This window comes from Alosa sapidissima, chromosome 15 (assembly GCF_018492685.1).
Source record: "Alosa sapidissima isolate fAloSap1 chromosome 15, fAloSap1.pri, whole genome shotgun sequence".
Lineage (NCBI taxonomy): Eukaryota > Metazoa > Chordata > Actinopteri > Clupeiformes > Clupeidae > Alosa > Alosa sapidissima.
The window spans coordinates 18,327,590-18,340,089 of record NC_055971.1 but is presented as its reverse complement, the minus strand read 5'-3'; the positions used below and the strand labels follow the sequence as shown (position 1 = coordinate 18,340,089).

At 45.2% G+C, this 12,500-nt stretch overlaps 1 protein-coding gene across 1 annotated transcript in view; it reads right to left on the bottom strand.

Annotated features, from left to right (window-relative positions):
• ppp1r37 (protein phosphatase 1, regulatory subunit 37) overlaps positions 1–12,500 on the bottom strand; it is a 52,425-nt gene that overhangs the window by 22,883 nt on the left and 17,042 nt on the right. The window contains exon 2 of the mRNA XM_042064393.1: positions 5,952–6,049. Coding sequence (XP_041920327.1) covers positions 5,952–6,049 — 98 coding nt within the window. The remainder of the gene's footprint in view (positions 1–5,951; positions 6,050–12,500) is intronic.

Here is a 12,500-nt window from a genome sequence, read left to right as displayed (position 1 = left end):
TGTACACACACATATACACATTTTAGTGCTTTTATTTGGACCTTAACACAGGGAGGAAATGTGCAGATCCAAACATTGGGATGGAAGTATGTTACACACACACACACACACACACACACACACACACACACACACACACGATAATCAGAGACGCTAGAAATTTGGTGGGGACACTATAACAGAAATTAGCACAAGAGGGCAATCTAAACCGTGTTCATACATGATTTTAGCCCCAACAAACGTTTGACTCAACCAGGTCTGTGCAAACACTTATTAAATTAATAAAAGCGGCAGGTTCAAACACATCTGGCTCCACCGGAAACAAACGAGTGCACAGAGAGCCTTTTGTGCATGTAGCCTATTGCTGCTTGTTTTTTGATACTCTCCTGACAGTTGGATTGCCAAAAATAATTCTCTGTACAGAGGGAGGATATGGGAGGTGGGGAACTATAGGGAACTAGTGCACTGTACAGAGGGAGGAGATGAGAGGTAGGGAACTAGTGCACTGTACAGAGGGAGGAGATGAGATGTAGGGAACTAGTGCACTGTACTGAGGGAGGAGATGAGAGGTAGGGAACTAGTGCACTGTACAGAGGGAGGAGATGAGATGTAGGGAACTAGTGCACTGTACTGAGGGAGGAGATGAGAGGTAGGGAACTAGTGCACTGTACAGAGGGAGGAGATGAGAGGTGGGGAACTAGTGCACTGTACAGAGGGAGGAGATGAGAGGTGGGGAACTGTTGACTCCTCTAGTGTGACACTGTGCTTGTGAGAGTAATGAAGAACTGATAAAACATTATAGCGTCTGCTCTGTTTGCTCCATCTTACTCTCTTGATGGCAGAGAGCAGAGGGCAGAGAGCACACAAACCCGCGCGCGCACACACACACACACACACACACACACACACACATCATTTATTCAAACTCTTTAGGAGCTCCCTGTAAACACACAGACATTAAAAAAAATAGTGTCAAGAACATGTGGACACAGCCTGAATTATTACAACAGACCAATTATTCCCTAAGGGCGGGCAAATACACACACACACAGTTGTACTGTACACTTTGCCGGCTCACTGCCACATATACAGTACGCTCAACGACTGCATTTAGGATGGTAGGCGTTCAGTAAATGCCTCTCTCTCTCTCCCACCCTCTCCATCCCTTCCACCCCCCAACTCCTCTATGACCACACACACACACACACACACACACACACACACACACACACACAGACAATTAGCACTCAGTAATGTTGACCCTCTGTGAAGTAATTTTCCAGGGACACATCAGCAAAAGGGGCCAGAAAATATCCAGTCGTTTTTGTTTCTTGAGGAAACTACTTTTAAAAAAAAAATCAAATCTGATCTCAGAAATTTGGGATATTTTAGAAATGTCACCATTTGATCACACATTCAAAGAGCATGCAGCCTTTGCTCAACCGGGCAGTTTACAGTAATACTTAAACACACATGTATCAGAGAAATGATGTTCACCACTGATGCCAAAAACCACACATAGTGGCAGAGTAGTGAATAGTTGCAGTCATAGACAGCTAGCCTTCTACTTCCATGGAGGCGTTCCTCTCTGAATGCTGCTGGAATGATTCAGCAGAAAAATGGAGGGAGAGAGATGTTGAGAGAGAGAGAAGGACAAAAAAGAGAAAGAGGGAGAGAGAGGAGGAGTGTGTGTGTAGAAGAGGGTTTAGTCCCATAACTCCATGACTTGGCTCACACACTCTCTCTCACACACACACACACACACACACACGACCCCCAGTGGAAAATTACCCACACTTTAATTTTGGGGGCTGTGGCTGCTACTGGGCTTAACGAGGCGATGAGTCTTTCAGCAAGAGGGTGCGATATGCCACTCACTAACTCCCACGCGCACACACGCAAACACACGATTACAGAAACACTGTGGAACAACCCACCTCACTCAGTGGAATGATTGGTGTTTTCCCCAACATTCTGAGCCAGAGAGGTGATGCCACGCGCACACACACACACACACACACACACACACACAAACAGGAAATGGAAGAGAGGGAAAGAAGGGGGCAGATTCCTGAGAGAAAGAAAGAACAGGGAGGAGAAAAGGGCAATGAAAATGAAAAAGAGTCAGTCAGTCAGAGAGAGAAAATGAGAAAGAGAGAGAGAGAGAGAGAAAGAGAGAGGGAGAGAAAGAGAAAGACAGAGAGACAGAGAGAGCGCGAGTCTGTGAGACAAATAGAAACACAAACACAGTCTGTCAAAGACAGAAAGGGAGCGAGACAGACGTCGATGGGGGGCAGTGGAGTTAAACGATGGAGAGATATAGGACTAGGGCTGCACAATTAATCGAATTTTAATCACGATCACGATTTTGGCTTCCCGCAATCAAATTTGCGTGATCGAGCGATATTAAAAATGCATGCTCTACCCATTGAACCAACCTGGCAACCCATAGAACACTCCGCTACAAAACAATGTGCCTGCATGCAGCCTACCAATGACAACTGTTCCCTGCACTGCTCAGCCTGATGCAATGCTCAGTTTGGATGCACTGTGGACTAGTAACATTATGTTAACTATTAGTAGGCTAGTTAGACTATACAAAAAAACGACGATCAAAAATCAAATGTGTGGCACAGCAGGCCAAGAGCTTGTCCCTCGAAACGGATCATCCGTTGTTCGAACATATTTCGCATTTCAGGCAAGTGGAGTTAACCAAAAACTTAAGCAAAGCAGTGCTCTCAACTCATACCGTGAAACACATCACATGAAACCACACATGCCTTTTTATCACGTTAACTTTTAGTCCTTGTTTGCTTCCTCCGATATAGCCTTTAATAAGAGTTGAGCTAACGACGGGATCCGTGAATTATATTCATGTATTTTATAAGCTACATGTGCAACCTACAATGCATATGCGTTTTAAGACACAGCCTACTCAAAACGAGTGAACAATAATGAAATTGTAGCCTACACGTCAGTGTTTTACATATCAACGAATGACTAAACCAGGGGTGTCCAAACTGCGGCCCGCCACGCACTTTAATCCGGCCCGCCAAGCATTTATTAGTTTATCATAGATCCGGCCCGCCACACTTTAATCCGGCCTGCCAAGCATATAATTAGGTTGTCATAGCTAGCTATTTTTTTCCCAGCGATAGACAACGTTGTGATTAACTTCAGGCTACTGCAAACTGCTTTACACTCTTCCTAAAGAACGTTTACAATGTCAATGTCAAAACAGCTTGTTACATCGAGATACATAGCATCTCCATTGCAGCAGATCTAACTACGTTATGCTACTCCATTTAATTGGGAACGCATTTGAGCGTGCACGAGAGAGAGCGCAATGGCAACAGTTCCCATTACTGACCATTTACAAACTGAGTGGGCACAGCACTAGCCATAGGCTATTTGAGTGGATCTGGCAAAGGGTCTTAAATTGACAGTGCACCATTTATAAATGAATTAAAAAGCATCAAATTAACAGTATTTCTTAATACTTTGTAATTACTGTGTTGCCGTTAACATTTCCCCAAATATTAACAAAGTAGCAAGCTGGAAGTTTGGAAGTCGCAGTCAATCTATATTTGCAGTAATTTTTGGGAGTAAATGTGAGGGGAAGAATTTGGGTGAGCCAGATAGCAAATCCAATATGTTTAAGGTAAAAAGTATTTTTGTCACTAAAATTAATTAATAATCGTGATAAATAATCGTAATCTCAATTTTGATCAAAATAATCGTGATTATCATTTTGGCCATAATCGTGCAGCCCTATATAGGACTCCTGTCAGATCACAGCGAAAAGACTCAAAGATGACAGGCATGAGCAGTGGATCACTGATAAGCCAACGAATATCAGCAGAAACGTGAGGAGTGGTTTAGAGCAACAGTAGAGTCGCAAGTGTTGGGAAGGTTTCCCAATCGTTGGTGGTATTATAGAGGGGGTATGGTGTGTGTTATGTTACATGTGATATGTTATATGTATGAGGCTGTGTATATCCTGCATGTACATGATGTACGTGACCAGTTTGGTTTACCAGGCTAGGGTTTTCCCAGGTCACATCATAAATTAATTGTGTTCAGTCTACATGGTACACTCTTAAAACGAATGTGTTAAAAACAACACAACGTGCATTGTTTTTAAACACATCTCTGTGTATAGATAGGGACAACACAGTTAGTGTTGTTTCCAACACATTGCTTTTGGTATTTGTTACATAATAGGTGTTGAAAATAACAACTTGCGTTGAAAACACAACAACTTCCATTGTTTTTTTTAACACATATTGTGACACAGATTGTGTTGTTTTCAACACATTCGTTTTAAGAGTGTATCACAAAGCATTACATCAGCTTCAGGCCCTCCTCTGTGTACCTCAGTGTGAAGTGTGCAAGGCAGCCAGCACACTAGCTCTATGGTAGCACTCGGCCTTCCTTTTCCCTCTAGCAAATAGATCATGTGAGCAGACAGTTGAACATCTTCAAACACAAATGTGTTTATGTCTGCAATTGTGTGTGTGTGTGTGTGTTCACTGGTGCGTAAAAGGAGAACTGTAATCAGCTCCTGCTGTGGCTAAAGTCTGGGAAATCCAGAGGAAGTACCAAGCCAGCACACTGAGAAAATGTGAGTGGTTCTGACAGCAAACACAAATCCAACAGGTCAGTCTCATTCTTATTCTCCCTCTTTTCTATCTGGACCTCGTCTTTACACCCCCACACGTACGTACGTACGTACGTACGTACGTACGTCCGTCCGTCCGTCCGTCCGTCTCTCTCTCTCTCTCTCTGTCTGTCTCTCTGTCTCTCTGTTTAGCCCTAATTGGAACACATAGGTCTAACCAAACCCGGACTTTCTTCTACATACAAGGCCCACAAATTATTCCAGTAATATGTTTTTTAGAGGCTCAGAAGCCACCAGGCTCTGTGGAGGATATCTGGTCATGTAGCTGAATGAGCAGTGGCCTTAGCGAGACGTCAGAGTCTTTATCTGGCCATCGACGGGCTCAGGATGAGAGGCACGCAGCAGCTGTTTATCTAACGTGGCCTTTCGGGGGAGATTCCTGGCATTTGAGAATGAGTCACTGAAATATCCCAATTTTGTTCATCCGTCTGTCTGCATGTGTGGACACATGGTGCAGAGCTTCCTGCACGTACGCACGCACACACACAGACACGCAGACACACACACACACACACACACACACAGACACACACACGCACACACACACCCCCAAATAAAAGAGAAAGAAAGAGAAAGTGGCCGATCAGCGTATATTCAGGAAATGTCGGTACTCCCTATCCCTGTATTTGCCCTCATGCACACACTAAACTGACGACAACCAGACAGAATGATGCACACATATTCTCACACACACTCACAAACCCACGCAAACATCCAACAACAATCAGCATGAGCCTTAATACCAAAATAACAAGAGACTGGAGATGAAGAAGACAGTTCATTCCCACCTTACTGACAGACTGGCTGTCCAGTCAAGAGGGAGAATCAATCAGCAACACTGAGGGAGAGCAAATCTGCAGCCTGCTGTGCAGAATGGGGCGTGTGATTGGCTGGCTGCCAGGCGCAGGGGCAAAAAGGCCTCACTGTTATCACACTGGGGTTGCCATGGAGATCAGATTCCAGCTCTAATCCAGACACACAGGTCTGAGAGGGGCATTCTGGGACATGACCCCAATCACCTACCACCACCTCTCACACAGACACAGACACAGACACACACCTATCTCTATTGCACAAGGTCACCGACACCTGGTGCACAGCATAAAAAAAACAACTTGCCAAGAGATTGATAAGGAACAATATAGTGTCTATATTCTATATAGCTTATTAAGTGGAGTAGATAAAGTTAACTTGTACTCAGATAGTGTGTGTGTATGTTTATGTGTGTTGTGTTGTTTGTGTTATGTTATGTTGTGTTGTCTGGTCTCACCTGTATCTGTTTGAGCACTTTGGGAATGGGCTTGCAGTTGAGCTTCTGACAGGCCTGTGTGTATGCATTCAGGATCTCCTCCACTGTCACATTCTGGGCTGTACAGAGACAAAGGGTCAGAGGTCAGTAGCGCAAAAAAACACGAGCACAGACACACACGTGGACTTTGTACAGCTACATCTGTTCGGCATCGGGCTCTTCTGAATCAAACAGTCTGGCCTTAGTGAGGAGAGTCAGAAACCAAATATGAGCAAGGGAGAGTGTGTGTGTGTGTGTTAGCTGTAATGACAAATACACAGTCCATCTTGTGCAATTTCCTAGTCAGGACTATGTTCAAAAATCATCTTAGAAACTACTCCATATGTATCAAATACAATTAAGCATCTGATTGACCACATGGAGAAAAGTCTAGGACATCCCCATGTGTGTGTGTGTTTATCAGTATTTTGGTGGGTTAGACTTCAGAACATACCAGTTAACTGTGCGTACATGCTCTTGGCCCTATCTAAATGTGACACTGTTCCAGTCTTTGAGGGCTCTTTAGGCGCCCGCCCGCCCGCACACACACACACACACACACACACACACACACACATCTAAAGCGGAGACCCCTGGAGTGAGTTACTAGTCCTTAAGCTCTCTGAAAGGCAGCCATTGTTCCATCTCACTACACTCCACATCATCAGTCAGCTGATCTCTCTCTCTCACACCCAGACACACACACACACAAACACACAAACACACACACTTGTCATTGTTTGATGTGAGAGCACTGTCGTCTGACCTCTTTAGTCTGGCTACTCTTACAGGCTCTGACAGGAAGACGAAGGTCAGACACAGGACAAAGTGTGTGTGTGTAGGTGGGGGGGGGGGGGGGGTTGAATTAAATGGTTGGAGGTTGGTTGAGAATCTATACAGGAGAGAGACAGATAGAAAGGCAGGCTGACAGAGATTGGCCCTATAGCTAAAGAAAGACAGACAAATATGCAGGAATATATTCAGCACAAGGGACAGGCCTTGCCATTAAAACACATTGACCCATTGAGTAAGTGAGAGTGTGTGTGTGTGTGTGTGTGTGTGTGTGTGTGTGTGTGTGTGTGTGTGTGTGTGTGTGTGTGTGTGTGTGTGTGTGTGTGTGTGTGTGCTGTAGTCAGCAGTTCTGTCTGTTCACAGCAGATAAGAGGAGCTGATAAACACACAAACAGGCCCCACTCCCTGGAGCACCCAGCTTGATATTCCACAGACAGGTTCAGAGTTCAAGTTCAGAGACTGTATTGATACTGCTAAGCAAACCAGACACACACACACACACACGCACGCACGCACGCACGCACACGCTATATACTAGTGCCAATATACTACAGGGAAGAAAGACCACACTCAATATCACCATCTAGTTCTGGGTTTAGAAACTGAAATGTCAGAGAGAGGCAAACGAGGCTGCAAACAGACAAGAGCCAGAGACTACAAAACCATGCAGACAAGAACGGGAGAGAGAATACAGAGACAGCTAACCTTACCTATAGGAAACAGCTAACCTTCCAACAACGCTTAAGGACACAAGGGAAGAGAGAGAGAGAGAGAGAGAGAGAGAGAGAGAGAGAGTGAGAGTGAGACGGGGGGGTTGATAAAGAAAGAGAAAGACAGCAGGAGAAACAGAAAAAAGAGGAGGGGAGAAACAGAGGGAAAGAAGAAGAAAAAAAAGAGAGAGATTGAGCGATTCTGATGACTAATTGTTGATTTATTGTTATTCTGTTGTTCGCGCTTCTCCTTCCCCTTCCATTCTGGCATATTGATCACGCCAGTTGACACAGTTTGCGCAGCTTGGGCAACACAAACAGTCCTGCCCAAATGAAGCCCAAGTTCAGGCCTTGTCTACACTATTCCGGGTTTATCTGAATCTGAGAACACTTTTGTTACGTTTGTGCTTCTCACTCACTGATTTGAAAATGCTGTCGGCCCTGTTTTCATTTGAAAATTCCGGCTTTTTCATTTTAATGTGCACAGGGAATTCCACAACCATCTAAAAACGATGCTGTGGAAACCCATGTTCTCCTCTAGTCAGTCTTGATGTTTCCTTCCTTGATTCATTGTGCTGCTGATATCAGATGATAATAGTCATGTGTCCCTATTTCGGAAGAAATCCTCTTAAACCAGACCCATGGGGGCAGTAGGGAGTTACTTTCAGTTTCAGTTTTGATGCCCCCATGGGTCTGCTTTAAGCTGCCTGTCTATAACTTGGCCTACGTTGTCCCAAATGGTCTCATTCTTTTTCTGATGGGCTGCATGGTGAGCTTATACAACAGGGCTATAGGTCAATTTACACTGAACTTACACTTTAAAGATGTGAAATGTCCAAAATCAGATCCTATCTACAAGGTGTGAATGGGGGATCTGATATGAAGTCCCCATTTTCAGCTGAAGTAAGTGCGTGTGTGTGTGTGTGTGTGTTTGTGGATTTGGGCCCTGCCTCGACTGTCTTCCTAGACACTCGTCTTCCTAGACACTTTCATACTTACCGGTATTTTGTTCCGAATCATGGGCTGAATTGGTAAAATGTTTCTCCATTGTCACATTTGACAGCTGGAGACACTATCCCAAAGTCGCCCAACACTTAGTTAAAAGTTGAATAATCTTGTAGCCTAATAGGCCTACAAAAATGTAAGCACACGTAGTTGTCCCGCTACACCAGCCTGATCGCTTTCTCACTGCAAATGAACCGCTCTGGAGTTCGATTAGAAATGAGCCGAGACCACCTCCTCCAGACGGTCTCGCCCTATTTGTTTTGTTCCGAAACAGAGTGCGATTGCTGCCTTCACATATACCCAATCAGCTGACCTTTGGGGGAAGGCCCTAATGTAAACACATCACTCACCCAGGCTGAGAGAGAGAGAGAGAGAGAGAGAGAGAGAGAGAGAGAGAGAGAGAGAGAGAGAGAGAGAGAGAGAGAGAGAGAGAGAGAGAGAGAGAGAGAGAGAAAGAAAGAAGAAAGAACGAACATCTATGTAAACATACCTATTAAAAATTTGTGCAAAATATTTGACTGTGTAATCCAGCACATTGTGCTGTACGGAAGTGAGGTATGGGGTCCACTCAGTGAGCATAGCCTCAGTAAATGGGACAAAGCTGCAGAAAGCCTACATGCAGAGTTCTGCCGATTGATTTTAAAAATCCAAAAGAAAACACCAACCAATGCATGCAGAGCACAACTATTCAGATTCCCATTGGCCATCAACATGCAAAAAGAGCCCTTAAATTCTGGATGCATCTCCAAACAAGTCCCACTGCATTTTAATGCAGTAAAAACTCAAGATCTGAACCCTGAAAACAGTCCTGAGTCAGCTTGTACTGAGACTAACTAATCTCCCCCTAACATACATTAATAACTTCTTTCAAGCAAATAATATGTAGTCACTGCATAACAGATGAAGTTGAGACTGAGGTGCACTTTCTTCTTCACTGTGAGAAAAATACAACTATACGTTAAGTCATACTTTGACAGGCTTACAAGCCTAATCTCAGGGTTCCGAAATAATGGCTTATTTGGTCTTACTTGGACAGCAGGGACAGACAGAAGATCTTGCTGCCAAATACGTCACTGAATCCCATAAGGCAAGGGACAGAATAAATATTACTTTTACACGGCACCGATCCATATAAGTACACAGACAACACACACACACACACACACACACACACACACACACACACAGGATCCACATTTGATCACTGGCACCCACTCATGAACATGATTTGAATTCCTTCTGACGCGCTGTCAGAGGGCTTTTATACGAGCGCTTCTGTTGGCTTTTACCACTCCATAAAACTCCATGGTTGTGGATAGGAGTGAGGAGGGACCAGGACCCTCTCCCCCAGTCTCTGCCTGCTGTGTCTTCCGTATCTGGGAGTGGATCCATGGTCTCGGTCTTAAGCAGGGCAGACACTGTGCGTTTGTTTTTCAGTTGCATACAATATGTACTGAGTTGTACTGTATGTTTCAATTGGACATGAATATGATTGCTGTGCAAACACTGTGCGTTCGACTGCTCACACTACAAGACAAACGTCAGGTCGGATGGGACCGGAGCTGGGACGTTGACTGACGTCTTCTAATCGGATGTCAGGAGCCTGCTCAAATTGTCGTACAATAAACAAATACGACCTCATGTTGTGTGAATCGCGCTGACTGAAAACTTTAATGACGGACGAAAGTTTCTAAGTAGGTTCAACTTTGTTTTTTTCTTCACGTCTGTATGGTGTCAGTTAATGATGCTTCCTTCGGCAATGCTCTCCATTTGACAGACTGAATGAAAGTGTGCAAAGGCTGGGTGTGATTGGCCATCACAACCCCACTGGTGTGGAAAAAGGCAAAATATCAAACCAACCTCCAATCCTCACTGAATCACTCACCATCCTCATCATGGCAGAAAAGATGAGTCAGAGGCAGACTGGAGGAGATGGGACACACACACACACACATAATGAGAGAGAGATATATAGATAGAGAGAGAGAGAGATAGACAGACAGAGGCAGGAGTAGATGGACGAAAAAATACAGAGGGAGAAGACAGGGCTAAAGGATGATTTAAGAGGCCCTGAGGAGTCCATTAAACACCTGAGCAGCCAACCAGGGCAGTAACACACACACACACACACACACACACACTCACTGCCCTATGCGATCACACAGATTGCCTTGTTTCAACTCTTGACTAATGGTTTTCAACAAGGCATACAGACACACACACACACACACACACACACACACACACACACACACAAACAACCATCTCCCACCATCACTCTCCTAATTAACTATAATGGAGCGCGCGCACGCACACACACACACACACACACACACACACAGAGCCAATCATTGAGTAGTGTCCACCACCAGCCAGTTCATATATGTTTTTTTTGTTCCAGTATTAACATTAAGACACTGGAGCCCCCACCCGGCCTCCATCGGCACTCAACAAAACATCACTGTTCATTCCTTCTTTTCCCTCCTTTGAGCGTTCATGATGCTGCTGAACTCTGGAGCTAAAGCTGAGAGGCTGTGTCGTGTCTCAATCCCCTCCCGTGCTCCTTTATGAGGATGCGCTGTCAGTCAGAGATGTCATGAAGAGCACACTTCGCAGGCACAGCTCAGCACTTCAAAGAAGAACAATGCATCATTTCAACAACAAGACAGTGGCATTAAGGAGCGCTGGGCCCTGCCACCCTGAGTGTAAAAATGCCACGTGTGTGTGTGAGAGAGAGAGTGTGTGTGTGTGTGTATGTGGTGTGTGTGTGTATGTGTTTGGTGGGTGCTGGTGTGTGTGTGTGTGTGGGGTCTCTATTAGGAGTCGATGTCTGGCAGCTGTACACCAGATAGATACTTAGTTGTTCCTGTTACTTTTTAGTCTGCTTGGGGTCAATCAGCCTTGCAGTGTAGCGGCCGTGCATACGACGGTGCACAGACGTCCACATTGAGACACACGTGTGTACACCCATGGATTATAAGACGTACGTTATTCAGACTAAGTAACGCTGGCCTTAGCCTACTGCGACCGGACCAAAGTACTAAGAAAGGAGTATACTAGGATATACTAGGAAAAAAAGTGAAGCGTGTCTGAGTGGTGTGTTGTAAAAGGATCCCAGGTTGTTTTTATGGTTAGAGGCATCTAGAGGAGGCCGGGGGGGTAGGGAGGTTAGCCTACTCAGAAGAACTCCACACGGTGCAGATCCTTGGAAAATCATCTTGCGTCTGACTACATAATCAGCTTTGTGTAGCGAGTGAGTATGTGTGTGTGTGTGTGTGTGTTGTGTGTGTGTGTGTGTGTGTGTCTGTAAGTGCTTGTGTGTGTCTTAGGACATACCCATTTCCATAATTAATGAATCCAAGACACAGGAAAGGACCGTGCAAATTAATTGGCTATGTGTGGGGGGGGGGGGGGTGAAACTAAAAAAGGAATCTTGATCTGCTGCTCCTGCCCCTGTGACCAGAAAGAGCTGGTTACTGTTTTACTTCACGATGACCGGTGAGTGCACCAAGGAAATTCGTACATTCGCTCTCGGCCGAGACGGAAAACTCGGAAGACTGAAGCAGTGACCTTGATGCTTAGTGCTAGTCGCAGCTGCAGACACCGAGACAGGTGATTTTAGTCTGTTCCCTGCTCCAGAGAGAGAGAGAGAGAGAGAGAGAGAGAGAGAGAGAGAGAGAGAGAGAGAGAGAGAGAGAGAGAGAGAGAGAGAGAGAGAGAGAGAGAGAGAGAGAGCTGATGAAATTAAAGGAGGAGAGAGGGCGAGTGAGAAGGGGTGGGGTGGGTGCAGTCGGTGAAGAGGGAGAACGAGGAGAGCGGGGAGAAAATTTGCTGAGCCAATAAGTCACGGCAAAGTCAATTTCCGTTATTGCCATTGGCCGGCTTCCAGCGCGGCTAAGGGGCTGCGAGTGTCTTCATGGTCTCTCACCGCTGCTGCGTCTTGCAGAGCCAAATAAATCAGCACATGCAACGCTAACGAATTTAAAAACGCATTCACTCCAATCAATACAGTACCTGCACAATG